The 23,359-nt window shown below is 34.3% G+C and overlaps 3 protein-coding genes, 1 non-coding gene and 1 pseudogene across 8 annotated transcripts; 1 reads left to right on the top strand and 4 right to left on the bottom strand.

Annotated features, from left to right (window-relative positions):
* Window position 1: 1 nt before the first annotated feature.
* Window positions 2-2,059, bottom strand: LOC137831654 (Plant invertase/pectin methylesterase inhibitor superfamily). The gene is made up of 2 exons (XM_068639416.2): window positions 1,004-2,059; window positions 2-908 (listed from the first exon to the last, which is right to left on the bottom strand). The coding sequence occupies exons 1-2, from the start codon at window positions 1,962-1,964 to the stop codon at window positions 238-240; spliced, it is 1,632 nt and encodes a 543-aa protein (XP_068495517.1). The 5' UTR covers window positions 1,965-2,059; the 3' UTR covers window positions 2-237.
* Window positions 2,060-3,658: 1,599 nt separating this feature from the next.
* On the bottom strand, window positions 3,659-9,193 carry LOC137831658 (F-box family protein). Of its 4 annotated transcripts, none has more exons than XM_068639421.1 (7): window positions 8,032-9,193; window positions 6,711-6,836; window positions 6,493-6,597; window positions 6,001-6,400; window positions 5,774-5,903; window positions 5,392-5,686; window positions 3,659-4,141 (listed from the first exon to the last, which is right to left on the bottom strand). In XM_068639421.1, exons 1-7 carry the CDS (start codon window positions 8,653-8,655, stop codon window positions 3,896-3,898), a joined length of 1,926 nt encoding a protein of 641 aa, XP_068495522.1. In that variant the 5' UTR covers window positions 8,656-9,193; the 3' UTR covers window positions 3,659-3,895. The 4 variants fall into 4 exon arrangements, with proteins under 4 accessions (XP_068495522.1, XP_068495523.1, XP_090159371.1 ...); XM_068639422.1 differs by having other exon boundaries at window positions 6,001-6,397; window positions 8,032-9,131; XM_090303245.1 differs by having other exon boundaries at window positions 6,711-6,829; window positions 8,032-9,110.
* Window positions 9,194-11,326: 2,133 nt separating this feature from the next.
* Window positions 11,327-11,418, bottom strand: LOC137833792 (small nucleolar RNA snoR69Y). The gene has a single exon (XR_011084839.1). It is a non-coding gene; the product is annotated as a small nucleolar RNA snoR69Y (small nucleolar RNA).
* A 78-nt stretch (window positions 11,419-11,496) lies between these two features.
* On the bottom strand, window positions 11,497-14,089 carry LOC137831657 (F-box protein PP2-B15). The gene is made up of 3 exons (XM_068639420.2): window positions 13,759-14,089; window positions 12,438-12,556; window positions 11,497-12,131 (listed from the first exon to the last, which is right to left on the bottom strand). Exons 1-3 carry the CDS (start codon window positions 14,008-14,010, stop codon window positions 11,699-11,701), a joined length of 804 nt encoding a protein of 267 aa, XP_068495521.1. The 5' UTR covers window positions 14,011-14,089; the 3' UTR covers window positions 11,497-11,698.
* Window positions 14,090-19,530: 5,441 nt separating this feature from the next.
* LOC137831653 (L-type lectin-domain containing receptor kinase VIII.1 pseudogene) lies at window positions 19,531-22,310 on the top strand (annotated as a pseudogene). Its single transcript, XR_016521797.1, has one exon. The product of XR_016521797.1 is annotated as an L-type lectin-domain containing receptor kinase VIII.1 pseudogene (transcript).
* Window positions 22,311-23,359: the final 1,049 nt, after the last annotated feature.

Raw genomic sequence — 23,359 nt, 5'->3', positions numbered from 1 at the left:
ATTATGAGAGAAAATTGTACAATAAAAGTATAACACAAAACAGCAAAACCTAATCCCAAATTACATATTACATATTGCAACAAACACAAACTTGATTCCTAAACATATCCACCCACTGAAGAAAATTATTCCTCTTCTTCCATCGAGCAGAGAAATGGTACAGTTATTTATCTAAAAAATGGAGTATATGATAAATTTATTTGTTTTTCATCTACAGATAATTGTAAAGAAATTATCTCAGTTGGTGAGACCTGCTGTGAACTTGACACCTGTCCGTGGAAGCCACGTGTCACCATTAATGAACCTCTGAACAGTGAAAAAACTAGCGGTGGAAGCATCTTTAATTACATGATAACCGGGCCATCTGACCCGGCCCGCCATCGATGCACCAGGCCCATAATTTCTGTACTCACCGTACCACAAAGTGTTCAGGGCAAAGTTTCCGAACCACTCAAGCCAGCCTCGGGGCTGAACAAGCCCACTCATGTAAGTGTTAATGTAAACTGTCCGGGAGTATTGTTTCCAGGGCCGGCCCAAGTAGGTGGGCTGGGTGGCGAGAACAAAGCTGTCCTGGATGGTGAAGCCCGTGGACTGGTGTGGGCTTTTTCTGCCTTGGGCCGTGATGGTAACCTTCTGCAAGGGAAGTGGGACCCTGGTGTATATTTTGCAGTTTTGCAGCACTGCAGCTCCATTGCCGAAAATGAAGTCTATGGTGCCATAGATTTCGCACTCACGGTAGAACTGTCGCAGGGAGTGGGCGTAGAGGGTGTCTTGGTGCCCTTCCACGCTGCACCTGTAGAAGGCTGATTGGTCTGAATCCACACGCAGTGCCACCGCTTGATGGTTCACTGGCCCTGCTGTGTTCCGGAACGACATGTCCCTTGCAATGAAACCCTTCCCAGATACAGCTACACGTTAGGAAAACAAATGATCCATTAGTTTCAGTTATTTTCCATGAACATGAAAGGATGTTACAGTGGTGATGATGGTGTTAGTTACTTACCAAGCGTGGCAGTTCGAAAAGTGGTCCATCCTTGCATGAAATTCCGGTTGCTAGTGATAATGGTTTGGCCAATACCATCTCCTACGAGCATGATGTTGGTCATCTTCTTCTTCATGTCAACATTCTCCTTGTAAAGTCCCTTTTTCACGTAAATAACATACCTCCTTGGACTATGACTCGGAGCTGCATTAACAGCTTCGGCGATGGAGCGATAATGACCAGTACCATCCAAAGCCACAACCGCGTCCGCACGCACACCCTGTGGCTTGGCTCTGAGCAACTCTTGATCATCCTCACTCATCCATTGAGGAAACTCTGAGGTTCCATCAGATTGAGTTGTTGAAGTAGCAGCAGTGGTGTTTCTTGGAGGCTTAAAGGGTAAGGTATGCAACTGAGTGTACAAGGACAAAACATTGCTGATGAGTTGTGTGACTTGTGTCAAGCTTCCACTGATGTAACTCTCGAGGCGTCTGTCTGTGCCTTCAAACCCTTCAAGGCATGTGTCTTGGTTGCTCAGTGCTGCACTAAGCCACGCTTCCAGGTTGCCCTCGTATTGCACATTGCTATCTCCTGCCCGAATTCTCCTCATCTCCCCCAACGACCATGCCAGCTCAGAAACCGAGAAATCCACGAGCTCCTTGCAGTCTTCTATGGCTTGTTGCTCGCGGTAGCTCACGGAGAAGGTGGTGATCTTTGTCATGTTGTCAATGGCCATTACTGCTTCGTTGAGTGTGGCCTTCAGTGCTGCACTCATCACTGAAGTGGGGCTTGGAGGGCCTATTTTGGTGAGCTCGTTGTGGATGTTTGTGAGGCAGGAGTTTTGGTTTTCAATGTCCATGCATGCTTGTGCAATCAATGCTTGCATGTCTTGTGTTTGGATTTCTGAGGGAATGGGTTGATATGAGAGAGCCTGAAAGGAGGGTAAAAGCATGAGAATGAAAAGGAAACTAAGCATGGCCATGATGTTTTTGTGGTTAATGTGACAGAGAAATTACTAGAAAGACATAGCAAGCATGCTCTTGTGGTCTTTCCAAGCACCTTTTATTTATACACAGGAAATGTTGCAGTAAGAATTTCTGTTTTCTTTTTCTTCTGAGTTTTAACATTCACGTAGCTTTATGCTTTTTCCATGGACAAAGTCCCAAGTTATTCTAATGCTTTCTTTTGTTGGAGGCATGGCATGATATTCTATGCTTTGAGCTTCATGGTGTCACTGCGGTTGATGATTCCCACTTTCTCTGCAGTAAAATTGCTTCCACATTTGATGGTTGATCAAAAGTATATTTATAATATTAAGAATGCGACTTCTCCTAAGTTAATCTCTATAAAAAAAAACCGTGTTCATCTGTCTATACTGTGATTTGATGAGTACACAACAAACAAAAGGGGATAGCCTACGAATGCCAAAACCACACCAACAAAAGAACTATTCTTTGCTTCTTAGGAATTGAAAACTCGAGTTTGATCAGGTTCTTTCTAATTAACATGTTTTATTATTAATTAAAAATTATTAAAAGATGTAATATCATAAATGAATACAACTCATTTAACTAAGAGGTGAGATTCATAACTTTTTTATGATTTTCAACCAATTTAAAACTTATAATTAATATATGTTAAAAAATGCATTATACGAGTACGTGTTACTACTAACTTCTTTTCCTATTATCTGTCAAAAACAAACTTCTTTTGCCTATATTTTAATAGTCATATTCAAATTGTGGATATCAAAATTTTTAAAATGCAGTTTCCTTTGGCTTGAAGGAAGATATAATAATGGAAAAAGGAGAAAGAAAAGTGAGTGTTAGAAAATAGTTTATACAAAATAAATTGATGTAGAAGTTATACGAATGGTAATTTATGATCTAATAGTACATAACCATTAAATCAATTTATAATAACCCAAATCAAAATAGAAAATACAAAAACTATATTTATATACACATTACAAATCAATATGTTTTATATCAAATTTATTATTATTATTATATTTTTTTTGTTCAAGAGTTTGAGAAATAACATTCAGTATTTCAGTTTTGTTTTTATTTAGGTTAATAAATACATGAAAGTTCGTATACCATGAAAAATATTATTTACTTAATTTTCTACGTCCTCATTTTGACTTCCATTTTGCTAAAAAGGCGAAGTTAAATTTCTCTTTTTCATGAAAGGTAAAGTATAGAAGGCAATCGTACGTCAAAAAAAACATTTTCGAAATATTGTTAATAATGTTAAAATATAAAATAAAATAAAAAAACATCGTTTTGATCTTGATATGTACAATATTATTATGTCATTAGTTCTTGAAATTAAAAAACTGTAAAAAAACCCTAAAATGTGAAATAGAATCCTCGAATTTTTTTGTCTCTGTTATCTTAAAACACACGAAAATATTATTAGAATTTAAAACCTGGCCTTTTAGATTCTAATATCAAGTGATTCAAAAAAAATTAAGTTTGTACAACTTTGTTTAAGGTTCTCTTCTCTAAAAAACTATCAGAGTTTTTAAAAACAACATCGAGTTTAACAATAATTTTGTCGACTAATTTACACTAAACAGAATTTCTACACTGAAGTTATCTCTTATTTTTTATTCCATACGTGAATTGGCAACATAACAAGTCTTGTAAGTGTAACAGATAAGATTTAATGAAGTTTAATTCCAAGAGAAGTAACCTCGTGCTTTATTGGAGAATGTAACTTTTGAAGGTGAAGAAATACCTTGTCTAGAAATCTACCAATGTCACCTAATTGAACTGGTATGCCTCTTACTTGGGTAATAGAGACTAAGGAAAAGAAGATGCAAGATAAATTTAAAATTTAGGATCAAAAAGATCTAAATGAAGGAGCGTGGCTTTCAAGAAAAGAAAGTATAACAGATTAATAGCGTGGTTAATCCCATCTGATCTTGCACCCTCTTGCATGCATTGTCTCCAGCATTTCTGAGGAAAGCAAGAACCTGAGGGATCTCTGTAGTTTAACCTTTTTAATCCGACCACAGCAAGCTCTAAGGGCAACTTCCAATCCTTTTACAGTGACTTTAGGAAGACACACCAGTTTGGAATCTTGGAGGCGTTTCAGGTTACCCATAAGGAAGCACAACACCACATCTGACACAATACAGTAGCTCATATTTATCTGCCATCATCACCACCATGTTGAATTAGAAACTAGAATTGGAACCCATAATCCTAACACCAGTCTTCATTAAAAAAAACATCAATACTTAACCTATTTGAAGAAAAAATAACATATTAAAACACTAGGGGGGAGTAGAAACCGCATGTAAACCAAACACGTTTTCAAAGATTAAATTATTACGAGCATATATCAGACTTTCAATTGGAAAAGAAATAAAAGATTATTGAAGCCATCTTTTAAAATAAGACTAAGAGCTGTAATATATTTTTTTTTTTGCAAACCAGATTAATTGCACAAGCCTCCAAATTATGAAGGGTACTACATAATATAGTTGGAATCCAATCAATACATGAGTATATAAGATTTCTTTTTTTCGACAAATGATTTTCCTTTCTTCATTTGCCTTGAATAGAATTTTCTATACAACAGTTCTTATCTTTAACATCCAGCTTTATGTTAATCCAAAATGGCGCTAAATAAGACTAATATTTGTAGAAAGACATAGAAGAAACTTCAATATAAAGAACCAAAGATTTCCTAAAAATAAAATAAAAAATCTATAAATATATTCTTCTTTTTGCGACCAGGGCAAAAGATAGACTAAACGTGTGACTGATATGGTATTTAATAGAACACAAGATACTGGGAACTAAAGAGATCGAAGAATCTCAAATTTCAGGAAGTTCTATAATAGAAAGAACCTCAGGACTTTCTTGATATAGAGAAAAAACAGAGAAGAAGAATTTCTGTTGAAGAGACATTTCATTCATGTTCACACTCACTATTTATAGAGTTAGTTAACTAGTAGTTAGCTGTCATCAGCTAACTAATTTAGTTATAACTACTTAATTAACTACTAAAAATAAAGACTCTAACGGTGACTGGAAGTACAAGAACATATAAATCAAATTTAAAAGTGTATGTATAGTTACAAAAGCATTGTAACTATACACAAACAAGCACAATTGAAGAAGGATTGCAGTGAGCCCAGACAAGCATCCAAACCATTTTCTTTGATCATTGGAGAATTGTTGTAGTTTAGAATTTGTCAATTAGATCAAACCATATCATAGTGAATAATGATGAAGTAACAAAACCAGATGAGTATCAATTATGCTTCTTGAGGTAATACTTATAAATTTCATACAATGTTGAATTGTTTTAGAGGCCAGCTTACGGTGTTAGTCAGAACTCAGAAAGACCCAGAATATTGATAACTTGATTGAGTAAAAATAACCATAACTGACCTGCCGCAGGTTTTGTGAATAAAAAGCAAGGGCCCAGAAACCTGAATCATCAATTTTTTCACAGTGCTTCAAATCTAAATCTGCCAATCTCTGGCAACTCATTGCAACTGATCTTATTCCAATGCTTGTGATATTTGAAAGCCCGCGCAACTCCAGATCAGATAGTTCACCAAGATGGCTGATATACTCCATCCCTCTGTCAGTAATTCTATTACAATATGACATGTTGAGCTTTGTCAGCCTCTTGCATCCACTCGTCAGCGCTGCCAGCCCATCATCTCCAATACGTACACAGCTGTGATCATAGAACAAAATTTCACTTAACATCATCATGACACTGCTCAAAATTTCACTGAATTCACGCTGACTAAGTTTCAATTACCGATAGAGATCAAGTTCAGTCATGTTTGTGCAGTTACAAGCAATGTGTGCCAATCCTATGTCTGATATGTTGGTGCATAATCCTAACTTCAGTCTTACGAGTTCTGAACATCTTGATAGATATCTTAGTGCTGCATGAAACACAAAGTTGGAAATAAATTAATCAGAACCATTTGAAGGTTTGAATTAAACTGATATATTATGTACAGGTAGAATTGCATAGTTTACCTATGTCATCAACACCAGAGCAATCAGTAAGATCAAGCTCTTCAAGAAGCGAGCAATTTAATCCAAGTTGATAAAGACACTTCTCAGTCACCATATCACAAGATTCTAGCTTCAGACAGACAAGGTCTGGACAATAGTCTCCTATAGTAGAGATGGCAGCATCTGAGATGAACCGACAACAAGTCAAATCAAGTACCTTCAAATTGCCACAGCCAGGTAATAGCTGTATAATTCCTTTGTTGGTCACACCAACACATTTGCTTAAACCAAGTTCCACTAAAGACTTGCAATTGGTGCCTATTGTCTGGAGGATGAAGTCAGAAACTCGAACACCATCAATTCTAATTATTCTCAGCTGTTTTAGATTCTCCAAGCATTTAACAAGAGGTGCTGAAAGCTCCTATGGAAAATGCCTGACGTGTTAGTGTATATAAAACTTATTACAATAAATTAAGGTACACAACACGCCATAAATTTTAGGTATAGACTTACAGAGAGGCAATATCCTGCATCCAACTGCTCAAGATCTCCATGCCCGCTAATCACAGATATTAAACCGGATGAGCTAACACAATCACACCTCGATACATCAATTGCCTGCAATGCATGGACATATTCTATGTTTATGCTCCAGAGAACCCTCATGATTAACTTTATTACTTTTTTCAACCATTATTGTCGTAGTTTATAAATTATAAGAAATAAATTACCTTAAGTAGTGGACATCCTTTTTCAAGAAACCGTAATCCGACATCATCCACTAAAGAGCAACCCACCATAACGAAAACCTCAAGCTTTGACAGAGAAGCTATCGATCTCAAAGATTCGCCTGTTACCTAAAGATGCAAGATTTTAAAATAACTTAAAAGATATAATTTGAAGACGAAATAAACTCACAAATCAATACAGGCTGATTGTTAGCTAAGGTAAGGATGCAAAACAGAAAATCATAATGTCATTGAAACATGCAGTCTTGGGAATGGTGTTAAGAACAACATCATAAATACAAGTATGTACATTCGAGTATTACCCACAGTCAAGGACCAGTGATTATAAACATACACTCATCTTTCCTTTCCTTTCCTTTCCATTCCAGTTTCTTCCTATCTTCCCCTTTCTTTTCATCCTATTAATTATGACATCTGTATCTCTCTCTCTTTACCTTTTCTTTTCCCTTCTATCTCTCTTTTTTCTACCTCCCAAGCAGGGTGTCCGTTTAACATGACTCGTCAAGGAACTTGTTTTTACAACTCTATTGATTCCGCATTGCTCTGAACTTTTGTAAACCAAAAATATAATGTCTACCACTTCTGCAATCACCCTTAGCAAGTACGAACAAGGGTGACTCATTCAAATCACATGAAGAATTTAGAGGGTGCTTCTTTCAAAACCCTTCAGGAATCAGAAATTGAATTTAAAAAAGTGTTTTTCTACCACCAATAACAAAGATAGCGAATGAAGTGGTTTGATGAAGTGGTTTGCTAAAGTCACTATCCTCTGTCGTCAACTTTGTGACCTCAAACAACTTTCAATAATAAAGTGTATAAAGTTTCTCACAAGACTCAAATCTCTGTACCATCGTGTGGTACAATTGACAGATAATCATTCCCTTGGAACATATGATCAGAATTCAATCTTCACGTCAGTCCGTACAGAATAACATCTTACAAAAGTTTCTTAAATGGAATCCCTATATATCGAAAACTCAGTATTTGACTCTTAAGCCAAAGATCCTACATATTTTCACCTAAAAATAAGACTTTAGCATCCACCATTTCTCTCTCCCCCTACATTTATTCACCATTATCAATGGAAAAATTATAATCATCCACCCACTTTCTATTCCCTATCATTTTCATCCCAATTTTTTTCTGTCCCTTCATTTTTTTTTTCATTTAATCCCTTATCACATATATTCCTCTCCTCTCTACCTTCTTTCTTTTCTACCTATTCCTCTCTTCCATCCACTCCAAAACGCGGGAGCACTCTTATCAATAATATACAATCCTTTTGAAAGAGAAGGCAACAAACCTTGAGATAGGACACATCCAGAAATTTCAAGTCCAGGCACTTCTTGCACAGAAGATCAATTCCCATATCAGAAATCTCCAAGCACCACTTCAAACTCAGCCTCTCCAATTTCTCACAACCGACGGCAATCTTCGCCAACCCAATATCAGTAACTCCCAAGCACTTATCCATGCTGAGTTCCCTCAACCTCGCGGCGCACGATAGCGCCGCGGCCTCTCTGTCCCCATAGCCCCAACAGTGGGACACATCGACAGCCTCCAACATTGGACACGCCCGAATGAGGATCTCCAAACCCGCGTGGCCCAACCCGGTGGCGCGACTCAGCACGAGCCTCTTTAGTCCCCGAGTCCAACTCGCCGATCCCTGACTCAGCATAACCGACACAATTCCATCCTCGATCCGCGGACACAGCGACAGGTCCAACGTCTCAATGTTGCAGAACTTCTCCAGCAGCCCAAGCAGGAACTCGATGCGGAGGATCCGAATACTCTTCCGGGTCACCGATTCGACCCGGAGAAAATCTTTGCACACCAGCCTCCACGGCTTCCGATCCGGGCCGAGCTTCTCCAGGAGCCGGATGAGAAGGTCCTCAGTCAAGTGGCAGAGAACAGATTCCGACAACATTACGATTTGAGAAAAATTGGTAATTGGAAAGGTTTATTGAGTGCTTGTGGTTTTGACGTGGAATTGAAAGGGGAGAGATTTAGGTAGGAACAAAGAGGAAGAGGAGGAGGAGGTGGAGAAGAGGGTGGTGCGTGCGTTTGGAGAGCGTGCGAAGTGGTAACCTGCAGCGGGATTTCTCAGGGTTCATTGTTTTGCGGTGATTTTGTCTGAGTTGAATGGAAAATCGACAAAGGGAAAGAGAAAGAGAAAGAGAAAGAAAATGAATAGAATGGCAATAGAAAATAAAATATCAGAGTTTTGAGAGTGCTTGAGTTTCCTCAGCTTCTGCTAAGGCCATGTCCTAGTTCTGTCTTGCTTTCCCAGTCCCCATCTCCTCTCTACAAAACTTCAACATGCCACAAAATTTATCAAAATTCATTTAACACCTCTTTTATTCACAATCACATGGATCAATCATTCTTTTTTTCGGATTCAACAACATTTATATGGTTAAGTGCTTTTTTAATGAATCAAAGCCTGCAAGTGTCTCCATTTTCCCATCTATTAAAAATTCAAGACAGGTGGAATCATTAAATTATATATTTAACCTCACTCCTTTTTCTTACAATTGTTACTTTATTTTACTTTCCAAGTTTAGGAATTGTGTTTCCAAGTACTGATTGGTGTGGACAAAAAAAAAATGCTATTATTGTTCCTTGAAGATAACTTGTAACTAAAGCATTTGAAATTGAATTGTGCAAATTTTTAAAATTTAGAGATATTAAACTAGTTGAATGATACTTATTCGAGTCATGAGAATTTTCTATTGAATACAAATTTTTTTTATCACCAAATTTGTACATAATTGTTATGGCACATGTTCATGGGAGTACCTTTAATTGGAAAATAAGTTCAATATTTGATGATTAGTCATTTTATAATAGTGAGTCTAAGATTTATATCTGGTAGATTCCATACTAATTAGGAATTGAAATAATTTATTGTATATAATTGGGATAAATTTCACTCACAAGTAAATTTTATAGGATTGATTTTATGAGTTGATTGCTTTAAAAGAGGAAAACTTCACAACAACCATAATTAGCTATGCAGACAAAGCACAAAGAGATGACAATGATAACTACAGTTGTGGGGTGAGTTATTGGCCAAAATTTTCCAAAAAAGGGAGAAATTTAAAAGAAATCATTTGTGAGTGAATGAGTATAATTGGGTTGATATACTAGAAATGGTTTTTTATATTAAACTTGTACAACTGTATGATTTATTATCGAAATTTATCACTTTAATATTGCAAAAATTAAGTATTAGGATTAATGATGTTGCGACTTTAATATTAAGAAATTGTGGTGACACAGTTTTTCTCATATCAAAGTTAATTATTAAGGTGTTATGATTTAACTATGAGTAATTTTGTGTGAGCTTACACTATTTTATTAGTTAATTTATTTTATCATCATACAATTTCTTTAGATGTAAGTTGTTTCATGTTGACATTAACTTTAATGTCTTTTTAAATAACTCCATTATAATAATAAGTTCATGAAATTATTAAACTTTGATAAAACAAATCATTAAAAATATATATTGAATTGATTTGGTTAAAATTAAAAGTAATAAATTTGAATTTTATGTGTTAATTGAAATAATTTTCTACGAGTTGATAATATGATAAGAGTACACAAAAAGTAATTTATTTATCAAATGAAAAGAAAATTATTTCTCTCTTATTTGTCAATGAAGGTGAGGAGATACATTATTTCTTACTTATAATTAAAGATGATAAATTATATTATTGAAAATATTAGATTTTCTTATTTATAATTAAAGGTTAGAAGTTATTTTATAGGGAACTTGAGTAACAATTTTGATAGATTTGGAAATCAATTTAATTGACTTTACTAATTTACCTTCCCTCATTTTTTATTATTTATTACAAAATTTGTAACTTATATTCCATTTCTATTATCATTTATTATTAATTTATAATTCCTGTTCCATTTTGAATATCATTTTTGTCCTTTAGGAGCTTTATAATTCCAACAATGTTTATATGGCTCTGCTTGGATCAATTTGTGTTTATGTAAAAAATCTTAATTTGAACTTGAAAATTTTCAATTTAATTTTTAATTCTTAACAATAAAGTTAATTTATAAAAACACATCTCCTAAAATATCTTTAAAATTAAACACTTTCCGTAAAACTAAATACAAAAATCATTTGGATTGATTTGCATCATCCGAATTGTTTAACGTTCATAATTTCATAAATCGTTAGTCTAAACATAAATAAAAAGGAAAATATATTTTAATTTGTTTGATTTTAGTTATTATTCATCGATTTTAAAATTTTCTGGAATGATAATTATTTTTCTTTCGTCCAGTCAATTTATCGGCAAAACCACAAGATCATTCACTAGTCATAATCATTCACTAGTCATAATCACTATCAAAATTGCACCATTACTATTCATCATCATCCTTCGATGAAAGGAGGAATAACCATCAAAACAGTTGGTGATTGTAAAAAAATGTCCTATTGTAACTAAACACACAAAAACAAAAACTTCTTAATGATCTAAAAAAATCTTGAAAAAAATCACAAATAAACCAGTCTAATTCATTTTCCACTAATTGAAATTTGTGAATAATTAACACAAGCCAAAATTGTTCTCATAGAAGCTCAGATAGATGTGGAAAATTCCATTCCCAGACCTTAAAAAGGTCTCATAATGAGCTGGGAATCACATTTCTCATCATTGCGAATGAACAAAATGGAAGCATAATAACAAAGAAGACACATCGAAAGATTAGGGTTGAGTAAACACATAATAAAAAACCAATCTGAAAGAACCAAGTGAAAAACCTTATACAAGGAAGAAGAACACCACCACGGCGCGTAGTGAGAATTGCAATTGCGAAACCGCATACGAGGTTTTTAAAGAGAGCGCCTACAGTATTGGTAGTAGGGCTACACGGGAAAAAGCAAGAAAACAAGTATCCGGTTCGGCCCACAACGCACAAAATTGAAAAAAAATATAAACTGGTTAGGGCCCATAAGCCGAGGCCTTTTCCAAGTGTTTGGGCCTTATTTCAATTCCATCAACTATGAGGCCACCTTTTAAGTGCGCACCTTTGACTTCCTTGAGACACATTCTGACCTCTTCATTTGAATAATGGGTGTAGAAACTCCCCAACTCAATCTCCGACCATTCTTCATCTTCAAGCTTACGAGGAAAAGGAAAAGAGGTTGTGGTGTTTGTTTTGCGACATGAATGTATGCAAACAGTTCCTAGTGATCTTTGTTTGCCAACTTCTACCGACACCTCCGACGGTAACAAGTCCAACCCATAAGCACGATCCGCGGTTTTCACTTTCAAGTAGGCTCCGTATAAAGTATTGGCAGATAACATTCCGCTGTTAATGCTGCCCTTTATTTCCAGCCACCATATGGTTCTCAGTTCTGCTGATTCTTCAAATCTGCACGCAAATATCAAATGAATTTGCAATTAGTAATGATGACTCGTTATAATAATAATAATATTAAAAGTTTGTTGAAATAATTTTTTGTCAATTATTTTCACTTGACAAACACTATTTAACTCTAATTAAATAAACAATTTTACTTTATTATTATTAGAAAAAAAATATTGATAGTGTTAGGACTTGACAATGACACCTTATGAAGACGTTAAAGTGGAAAGTTACAGTGAAAAGAGAAAAGAAAAGAAAAAGTGGTAGAGAATTGGGATGATGATGATGATGATTAAGAAGAAAGAAACAAACCTTGAACCTTGGGTGGGTTTCCAGGACCAATAGAGAGGGCTGTTTCCCCATGCAATTGAAAGTTGTCTTGCGCTCAACAGGTAACATATTTTCCCACTTCTCTTCTCAATGGAGAATATCTGTATTCCTCACAACCATTTCATACCTTCTTTAGACTCAAATGCCATTTAATAAATTTTAACTTTACAACAAGGACTACAAAAATTATAAATTATACGGGTAGAGATTAAAATAACATATTTTTAACTATATATATAGGAATTAAAAGTAAGGTTTTTTTAGTAATGGATCAAATATTAAACTTACATTAGGAAAAGAACATGTATGGTTTATTTATTGTATAAATACGTAAATTTTAATTAAATGCTCGTACCTTCTGTATATCCTTCCAATGGGAAACCGTCGTCATATTTCTTTGTTATTGTAATATATTTTAATAATTTATCTTTTAAAAAATATGATAGATATTTATTAAAAATATAAAAAAAGGTGATTTAGCAACCACAGACAGTGCCACAAATATGAATTATCAATATTTAAATAATTCATATTTGCTCCACCGCCTGAGGATACCTCATCAACCTTAAACTTTACCAACAATTGTATTTATTTGCAATATTTTCACTTTTATGTTAAATTTGGGTGCTGCATTGATTTGTTAATACTATACTACTATCTTTCTTGTAATTTAAGCATTTTTACTAGATTAACAATTGCATTTTAACTTTTTCATAAACACATTTTTAAGAGATTAACAATTGCATTTTTAATTAAATTGTATTAAATTGTTATAATTTATTTATTTTAATAATTTTTAATTTTTTTTATCAATTTTAATAATTAACCTATAAAGTTACTTTAATTTGTTAAAAAAACACATTTGTTCTACTAGAATGCTACTAATCATTTAGAGATTTACAGTTTTAAACATAAAAAAAAATAAAAATCACAGGGCCCTTCTTGCCAATGCCAGTTGCCATCATTATTATGCATTTGCATAGTCAAACACAATTGCCACTGTAAGTATAAAAGGGCCATGTGGGGTGTGTGTGTGTCAGTGGTGGGGTAGGGTGTGATCATTTTATCCATCATTATAAATAACAATGACATTACCCAAACGACATTAAATTTCCAAATACAACGTTTTGCACGAGAGGTTGCCACTTATAAAGACTCTAGCAAGTGCACAAGGTTTTGGTAGATTATGCAACCTCTTGGATGAGAATTTACATTCGACCAAATTGTGGTTTTGCTATGAGCCTTTACCATTTGCAATCATGCATTGAGAAAGAAAGGGAGAAACACGGAAGAAAATCATTACCTTGTTACCATCGTCAATGGGTCGCGGGTTACATAACATGGAAAACAAGTGCTTCTTCGAAGAACAGGAGAATGAGGAGGAGACGAACCTAGAAACAATTTGATGATAATTGGATGGCAAAAACTTCTCCCACACAGCATCTGAATCTGCCATGGACTGCACAATGGAGGAGACGAGAGAGGACCTGCACACGTCCTGCGGAGAAGTGAACGATAAAATGTGTGCAAAGCAATCGTAGGGCAAAACTTCCATCTTATGAAAACAATTTACGGAAAAAGAGTAGCAAAATAAAAATTCTCAATGCACACACTTGCTTCCACAATAAGCAACTTATGTTTCTCATATATATATAGTACAGCAATGAATGAACAATATCGCTACTATGACGACATTTTTTCACTCTCCACAACAATGTCAACATGGAAGCAGAACATGACCACATCCAACAGACCACAACTATTCCTAAATTTGGGACTTGGAAGGGAACGTGAATCATACTGATCTGGAATTTTTTTTATTTTAATCAAACACACTCTCACATTTAATATTTGTTGTTTTCCATAAATTATGAAATTAAAACTATATGTTTTTTGTCCTCATGTTTAATATATATCTCTTCACCGTAATTTATGATCTGATGTTTTTATATTTAATTTTTATTTTATATATAAGTAATTTGTTATATATACTGATTTACAACAAATGACCCGAAACGGCATGACGTGTAACTAGTTGAAGTGGAGAACCCCGTTGTTAAAATCTAACGGATTTATTTAATGATGCATAATTTTTTACATTTAGTATAGAAAACAAATTTTGAAAAAGTAAATAATTCTATCCTCTCCACATCAGCAACACATCCAAAGGTAATTTAGAACGCTTTTAATATTCTAATCAATCATCTAATCTGTCCCAGGACAAGTTTGGAGCATTAGTCATAACTCTTAGAACGTTATGTTATCCTTACATAATTTTAGGAACAAATTTTCTATCCGTTAAGCTTACTTTTATGCATAAGTTAAAAATTATTTTTTAATAAATACACGAAAAAGATTCTATAAATTAATTATACTTAAACTATTTTTGACTTGGTAAAAAATAAATTTATTTTAAGTCTTTAAATAGATTATTATGTCCAAACATTTTCTTATATATATATATATATATATATATGAGAAATTAAACTATTAAGAGTTTGCCTGATCTTATATAATTTAATATTTTTATTTTATTATATTTTTCCGAAACTCCTGATTAGATTGATATTTTTTTATATAAATTATATAAAAGTTTTATATTAATGTAAAATTATTTAGTATTTTATTTATATAGATCAAAACTGATATAATAAATGTTTTTTCGAAATAATTTAAATATGGATCGTTCGATTGCGTTGTTATTATTATTATTATTATTATTATTATTATTATTATTATTATTATTATTAGTATTATAGTATTCATTTTTAATAAAATATTGATAAAAATAATCACGAAGATACATAAAATAATAATTTAATGGTTTGATCCGGAGAGCTACAATTTTTTTAAATTTATAATTTTGATAATTTTTGTATACATATATTATTAAAAAATATAGTTTTTAATGTTTAGGTTGTTATTAAATAACAGAGTTTTGAATGTTATAAAATTCTGGTTTGATTATTATTAGATTTTGACAAATTCTTTAAACAAAAACACAGTTTGTCATGTTTTTCATGGGAAGAAGGGATCAAGCGTAAACTGAATCGAAAACAAGAAAACATGATATTAATGAAGAAGCATGATATGATATGATGTGTTTGGGTCTAACTTCAATGCCTTCAATGACAAGGCCTCCTTTCAATTAATAACTAACTTCCCTAAGATTCATCGTTATTTCTTCATAATCTCTTTTCCAGGGAACCCAAATCCCTTCACCTTCCTTGGTATGCGATGAAATCATAATTACTAAACTATGATTCTACCAACTTTTATATTTTGTTTGGATTAGGAGCGAAAAAAGAATGAATTTAAGATCATTTGAAGAAAAAATGGAGTATTTGGATTAAGGTAAATAGAGTAGGAAGTGTGGGGAAAATTTATAAAAATTTGTGAATAATGTGATAAATGTGACTCAAATGTAAATTTACATATTTATCCTTATATTTAAAAATGGTTAAAAATTAATTTGATATATTTATTTATAAATTATAATTATTTTTAATTAAATTATTATTTAAATATTTATAATCATAAATATTTGATAAAAATTTATTTTTATATTAAATAATATTATTATTTTATCTTTCCTTTTTTAATTAATATAATTATTATATAAATTTATTTTTTATTATTATTTATATTTATAATTTATTAAATATAATATGATTAATTATGTTTTTATAATAATTTTTATTTATAATTTTGATTATATTTTTATATTTAAATTTTAATTATATTTTAAATAAAAATAAAAATAATTTAAATTTAAAATAAAAAGAGTAAAAAAAGTAAATTAAGGTTAATTAATTAAAAAATATAAAAATATACCACTTTCTTCCCATATTTGCAAAGTTTTGGATGCAATTTTTTTTTTAATTTATGTGCACTTTTGTTTTTATTATGTGAATTCATTCGGATTTCATAGTAAATAACAGCCTTAAACTTTAAACACATCATCTTCACAGATCCGATTCTACCAACTTTAGTAATTTTGGTGCATACTTTATATAAATTTTTTTTTCTCAAGTAAATTTCTCTTGTGAAACAATCGTGCCATAAATATGTTATGGTTTACTATTTATTTTTGTTTTATGGTTATTTTTTTAATTTGTATACTTTAAAACATTTTTTTTAAGCTTGCCCGTATTAGTTTTTATTACTTCCAGTCTTTACATTTTTAGTGCTTTTTATTAAAAATAACAACTAGAAAGGAGAAATTATAACTATAAAACTAAATAAACAATTATATAGTATGTTTTAACATATATGTAATATATGTTTTTGGTGTAAATTGTATATAAATATTATAATCTAATCTCTAATTTTCAAGTAATTTAATTGAGCATTCTTTATAGATTATTCTCTTTTACGTCTTCAGATTTCGTATTGAAAATCATTATAGAGAATTCGAACTTAATCTGCTCTACAAATGTACATTTTTCAATTTTATTGATTTTTGACTTTTTTTTTCTGTCAAACATGCCATGAGAATTACGCATCAATTAATAATATTATTTGTACTGGTATGAATCAAGCGATCGATGATATAAACCTTATCACACTTAATTTGTGGTTAACAATTAGGTAATACAAGCTTAGACACAGATTCACTCCTTAACCTGACTCACTAAAAAAGACTCACTACAGGAAATATAAATAACACATATTACAAGGAGCACTTACGTCATTAATTACGATATACTTTCGAATGTCAAATACTCCTTTTTGCTGACTTGAGCGTCGGAGTGTTTTCTACAGGTATCCTCATTCAGCATTTACCCAAGACCTGAAGAAGCAGGACGAGAGGAGGAGGAACGAACTTCAGAAACAAGACAACTGTCCGATAAAAGAGAAAGAGACAAAGCCAATAAACAATTATTTAGGTTTCATCTCCCTAACAACAACATTATTATATTAAAATATATAAATACAAAGCGATCTCCATTGCATAAACAAATTTTTAGAACTAAAATTAAGTGATATTCTAGTTTACTACAACATCCAAAACTCATTTATTTTTGGGTGAGTATTGAAGTAAAAGTCCTGATTTTAGTGGCAGTGAAGAGGAAACCTAATGTTCAGTGTAGTCAAATTCTTTGTTAACTTTTATTCTTAAATTCAATATAAAGAAAAGGCACATCATGAAGGGATGTGATGTGATAGCCTCACATTCATGTTGACTTTTCGGAACTTCATATCTACAGATTAATGTTAATGGGAATACTTGACTTCAAATCCTATTTTATAAGAATGAATGATACTAAATTTTTAAATTAACTAAAAAAAATAAGAGTGTAATAATTTTTGTTACACTTATATTATTTAATATTATTTAATAATACTAAAATACATAATATTTTTCTAAATTCTGAATCTATTATCATTTAGATTGTCTTATTGGAACCACTTTTGTGTTCCGTATAATAGATAATATAAACTACAAAGTAAGTGAGAGTTTTTAAAAATAAAGTGTTATATATATATATATATATAAATTCAATTATATACACATATTTCAACCACATTGTTCCTGCTAGGGAGATGGGACCTAGAGAACTGTTGAAGTCTTCTTCTCCTTCCTTCAGTCGGGCAGGTGGCTGGGTGATGGACTGGGATCCTTCTCTTCTTTCTGCTTATCCTTTGGCACTCGGGACTCGGTCGTCGGGTGAACACCGGATGGTGGGGGTACCTGCGAAGGCACTCCGACGCTCAAGTCAGTAAAGCGGGTGGTTAGCTCTCAGGTAGGTGAACAGTAATAATGACATACCTTACTCCTTGAAATGCGTGCTATTTATATTATTCTAGTGGGCCTACCTTGTTGGGCCCGTTTATCAAGGTGGATACCGCTTAGGGTTGCATTACTTAATTCTTGGTGATGGATTAGCTTCACTGATCTTGGTTTGAGCGTTAATTGTAATGGGGTTCGGTCATCGGCCAAATTCTCAGGGTGAGGATCGGCCATCGGCCAAACACCCGTGGCCTTCGACCGTCTTAGTTGAGTCTTCAACGGTCTCGGTCTCTCGGCCAAGTCTACAAAAGGTCTCGGACCCTCGGTCTTTCGGCCAAGTCTTCAAGGGGTCTCAGCCTTCGGTCACTCGGGCAGGTTGACTGGACATCGGGCAGCCAGGTGGGTCCCAGTCTCGCCCAGTACCGGTACACACATATTATTTATATATTCTAATTGGTTCAATTTTTAACTTTATTTTTTAAAGAGATATACGTTGAATTTAACTTGAAAATTTTCACCTATTATACTAAATCTCTCCAACAACAATTATATTAACAAAAATTAAGTCTTTTCATATCACAATATAAAATTTTATAACTTACTAGATGAATTATTTCTCACACATATTAAAAATGAGAAACTCCTATAACGCATTCTTTAATTTAAGTCATTATTTTCTTAATCAAATTTAACTTATTTTATTTGAAACAGAAGATTTTTTTTATTGAAACTAAAAAAAATATAAGTGTGTTAGTGGCTAAACACGCACATGTGATTGTTGCTTTGTCATAGGCGATCACTGTGTCAATCTTTTTTGTACAGAGTGTTATCCCTTTTCAATTGCTTAATTATTTAATTCCCCGTTATCAATATGGTACTTATCTTATTGTACTTATCTTAAGAGTTCATTTATTACAATAAATATTTAAAAAATGAAGTTAAACAAAAGAAAAATTATTACATCTGAGATGTTTTTCTTAATAACGTTATGTAAATAATTATGCATAAAGAGGTTACAGATTTAACATTTAAAATATTAATCGAACTGTATTAGTTTGTCTGTATCTCTTGATAGTTATTTAGAATCCAATTAAACTAGGAGAAAGCCTAGAAAAAAGGTTTATTTTTATGTTCCATCTAAATGGTAGTTTAGAGCTTCTGAAACTCTAAACCAAAGATGTTGGGAAGAATTTTGCAGCACTGAGCCACTTGAATGCTGAGTTCAGATTTATTAAATGCAAAACACATGATATGGTGTGATTATAATCCTTTTGCTTCTAAGTAAAAATGTGAGAAACTTTAACATTACTCACACCAAAGGAGACCGATCCAGAATCCAACAACCACCTAATCGAGTAGAGGCATCACCATTTCCTGAGTCATGATGCCATATTTAGGGCTAAACTCAAACTATATTATCATATTACTCACCTAACTATCAAAGTCTTTTACAACCACACGTAAACTATGCATTTCTTTGTCCCTAATAGAAACCACTGTTACACATTTTTTTAATTGTTTTTTATGAGGGTGAAACACATAACCGTTAGGAGTGTGAGAAAGTGCAGATCCCCCTCTTTCACTCACTGTCTGCTCCACACTCTCCTTTGAATTTTCTGCCATTATTATTCCTTTGTTTTCTTCTTCTGTTTTACACTTTCTCCCATACTTCTTTTCTGCATTTGGAACACAATCAATTATACACAACGTAACAAAAACACACGCAACAACATTACGCACACCCCTTCAAGCTAGAACTCAACAACAACCTTAATCATTCTAACAACGTTACTTTCACTGTTTCCTCGGCACCACCGAATCAGCCACCCATCTTCGATCCCCAATGCCGCCACGTCCAACGCCCTTCTTCATCGTCTTTCTATGTTTTCTCAATGCCTGTTCTTCGGTCTTCGCCACCCAATTTGACTTTGGAACCTTGACCATGAGCACATTGAAGCTTCTCGGTGATGCCCATTTGAACAACAACACCATCAGCCTCACCGGAGATCCCGCCGTCCCAAACTCCGCTGCTGGCAGAGCGCTTTACTCCGCTCCCGTCAGATTCCGGCTACCGGGGTCCCCATCTCCGGCCAGCTTCGCCACCTTCTTCTCCTTCTCCGTCACCAACCTCAATCCCTCCTCTGTCGGCGGCGGCCTTGCCTTCGTCATCTCGCCGGACTCCACCGATGTCGGCGATTCCGGCGGCTTGCTCGGTCTGCAAAACCCCGCCGCCGCCACAGGCGATGGCGGCGGGTTCGTCGCTGTTGAATTCGACACCCTGATGGACGTGGAATTCAGCGACATTAATGGAAACCATGTGGGGTTGGACTTAAACAGCGTTGTTTCGGCTCAAGTTAGCGACTTGGGAAGCGTTGGAGTGGAACTCAAAAGCGGTGACTCGGTGAACGCGTGGATCGAGTACGATGGAAGCAGCAAAGGGTTGCGCGTGTGGGTCTCGTACTCGACTGTGAGGCCGAAAGATCCGATTTTGAAGGTGGATCTCGATGTGGATATGTATGTTAATGATTTCATGTATGTGGGGTTTTCTGGGTCTACCCAAGGTAGCACCGAGGTGCACAGTGTTGAGTGGTGGAGTTTCAATTCCTCTTTCGATTCCGCCGCGGCTCCTGCCACAACGTCAGCACCCTCCGCCACGTCAGCACCTGAGCAGAAGGAGAGTAAGTCTTCTAGGAAGGGTACTGTGGGGGCTGTTGCTGGGGTTGTGACTGCTGGTGCTTTTGTTCTTGCTCTCTTTGCTGGTGCATTGATTTGGGTGTATTCTAAGAAGGTGAAGCGAATGAAGAAATTTGATCACTCTATTGAGTCGGAGATTATTAGAATGCCTAAGGAGTTTAGCTACAAGGAGCTGAAATTTGCCACTAAGGGGTTCAGTGCTAATAGGGTCATTGGTCATGGTGCTTTTGGGACTGTGTACAAGGGTGTGTTGCCTGAGGGTGGTGACACTGTTGCGGTGAAGAGGTGTAACCATAGTGGCCAAGGTAAGAGTGAGTTTTTGTCTGAGTTGTCTATAATTGGGAGTCTTAGGCATCGGAATTTGGTTCACCTTCAAGGTTGGTGCCACGAGAAAGGTGAGATTTTGTTGGTGTATGACTTGATGCCCAATGGGAGTTTAGATAAGGCTTTGTATGAGGCTAGGATGCCATTGTCATGGCCTCAGAGGCTCAAAATTTTGTTAGGTGTGTCATCTGTGTTGGCTTACTTGCATCACGAATGTGAAAACCAGGTAATCCATAGGGACATTAAGACTAGTAACATTATGTTAGATGAAGGGTTCAATGCTCGGTTAGGCGATTTTGGTTTAGCAAGACAAACACAACATGACAAGTCTCCTGATGCCACTGTGGCTGCTGGAACAATGGGGTACCTTGCGCCAGAGTATGTGCTTACTGGTAGAGCCACAGAGAAAACTGATGTGTTTAGCTATGGTGCTGTGGTTCTTGAGGTAGCCAGTGGGAGGAGGCCTATTGAGAAAGATGCCGCTGCAAATGGTAAAGTTGGGGTTAGCAGCAATTTGGTGGAATGGGTTTGGAGTTTGCATCAAGAAGGTAAGTTGCTAACGGCAGCTGATCCAAGGCTTGAAGGTGAGTTTGAAGAAGTGGAAATGAGGAGGGTACTCTTAGTTGGGTTAGCTTGTTCACACCCAGATTCAATGGCAAGACCAACTATGAGGGGTGCGGTTCAGATGCTGCTCGGTGAGGCTGAAGTGCCTATTGTCCCTAGAGCCAAGCCGTCTACTAGTTACAGTACTTCTCACCTCTTGTTGAGCTTGCAAGACAGTGAATCTGACTGTAATAATGCTATGATCACCATCTCTACCTCTTCCTCAGAGAACAGCCTCAGTGGTAGACATATAGTCTGATGGAAGTCTAGATTTGGCATCTTTTCATTTTTTAATTATTTACCCAAAATGTAGATAGAGCGATATTTATTCTTTGGTTCATGTATGTAAACGCCAATAACATTACAATTAAAGGCCTTGAGAAAGGAAAGAATTTTGGGGATTAAGCAATTTTGTCTGTAGTATTCACAGTTTGTATAAGCGATTCTGTTGTACATTCTTTTGTATCAAATTAAATGGATCTTGGTGCAGAGAAATGCAAGATGCTGGTGTTGATCTAGAGTGTTCATGCAGTCTAGGGAAGGTCGTTGATCTGCATATATTGTTGTTCACTTCTTCCCCTTCTAATTCTTGTACAGTAGATGAGAGCAAGTTGGAATCAATGCTAAACACCATTTTCTTTGGACAATTAGATTTCACCCACCATGGTAAATTAAAACAGCAATTTCTCTGTAGCCTTTCCTAGAAATCAAGGATTTGTACTATATTTTCCATTCATAAAAAAATGGTAATTTTATTCTCTTTTCTGTTTTTGATATAACCTATATTTTAGTATAATGTTGAGGCACCAAGTCTTTTTGAAATTTGCCAAATTCATTTCCAGAATTTTATGGAAGGATACATATCTATTCAATGACATTTTTCATGCTGGAACTTGACTGGTAGCTTTAGATATTACATCTGAACTCCTCCTTTCAATTTCAACTTTGTAATTTATTTCTAGTGTCCTCCTAGTGATACTTTCTTGAATCATCACTGTTCTTATGTGTTTTCTCCTTGTTTAGGTTGCTATCCATGCTTCTGTGTGTGATACTATTACAACTCACCATGGCCGCAAGTCTCCCACATTGACTTTTCTAGCAATTTTTGGATGGTGACATCGGAGTGAGAATCATTTACTATTTCACTCTTTCTTAATTTTTTTATTTGTTTTGTATGATGGACAGCTGGACTTGAATGTTAAAGTTGTGTGATCATGGTGTAAGTGTATACCTAGATCTAGCGTCCTTGTAAAGGATTCTATGGTTAATTGTGAAAACCAACAAATAATGCCACTTTTCTAACAAATAATTAATTTTTGTCTTGTCATATATTTTTTTCAAATTTATTAAGATAGAACTATTTCTATTTATAGCATTGTGACTGTTGTTTGAGAATATGAGAATAAATTATATAGAAAATTATAAAATATATTTCTAAATATGTTTTAATAGTAAAATACTTACATTTTTATATTTTTTAATAGTTTCTCTTCATATGAGAAAAGGAGGAAGTATCTCCTAGTCGTACGAGGTTGAAAGTTACTTTTCA

The sequence above is a fragment of the Phaseolus vulgaris genome, chromosome 6 (assembly GCF_051622355.1).
Source record: "Phaseolus vulgaris cultivar YP4 chromosome 6, ASM5162235v1, whole genome shotgun sequence".
In the NCBI taxonomy this organism is placed as follows: domain Eukaryota; kingdom Viridiplantae; phylum Streptophyta; class Magnoliopsida; order Fabales; family Fabaceae; genus Phaseolus; species Phaseolus vulgaris.
This window is presented reverse-complemented; position numbering and strand designations above follow the sequence as displayed.

What these genes read in the sequence shown, in the direction of transcription:
- LOC137831658 (XM_068639421.1), bottom strand. Translation starts at nt 8,655, where the DNA reads ATGTTGTCGGAATCTGTTCTCTGCCACTTGACTGAGGACCTTCTCATC. An exon ending in ACTGAACTTGATCTCTATCG is followed by an intron (nt 5,687 to 5,773) that starts GTAATTGAAACT and finishes CTATGATCACAG; the next exon opens with CTGTGTACGTATTGGAGATG. An exon ending in ATTCACAAAACCTGCGGCAG is followed by an intron (nt 4,142 to 5,391) that starts GTCAGTTATGGT and finishes TGATGATGGCAG; the next exon opens with ATAAATATGAGCTACTGTAT.
- LOC137831654 (XM_068639416.2), bottom strand. Translation starts at nt 1,964, where the DNA reads ATGGCCATGCTTAGTTTCCTTTTCATTCTCATGCTTTTACCCTCCTTT. An exon ending in TTTTCGAACTGCCACGCTTG is followed by an intron (nt 909 to 1,003) that starts GTAAGTAACTAA and finishes CCTAACGTGTAG; the next exon opens with CTGTATCTGGGAAGGGTTTC.
- LOC137831657 (XM_068639420.2), bottom strand. Translation starts at nt 14,010, where the DNA reads ATGGAAGTTTTGCCCTACGATTGCTTTGCACACATTTTATCGTTCACT. An exon ending in CCATTGACGATGGTAACAAG is followed by an intron (nt 12,557 to 13,758) that starts GTAATGATTTTC and finishes TGAGGAATACAG; the next exon opens with ATATTCTCCATTGAGAAGAG. An exon ending in AAACCCACCCAAGGTTCAAG is followed by an intron (nt 12,132 to 12,437) that starts GTTTGTTTCTTT and finishes ATTTGCGTGCAG; the next exon opens with ATTTGAAGAATCAGCAGAAC.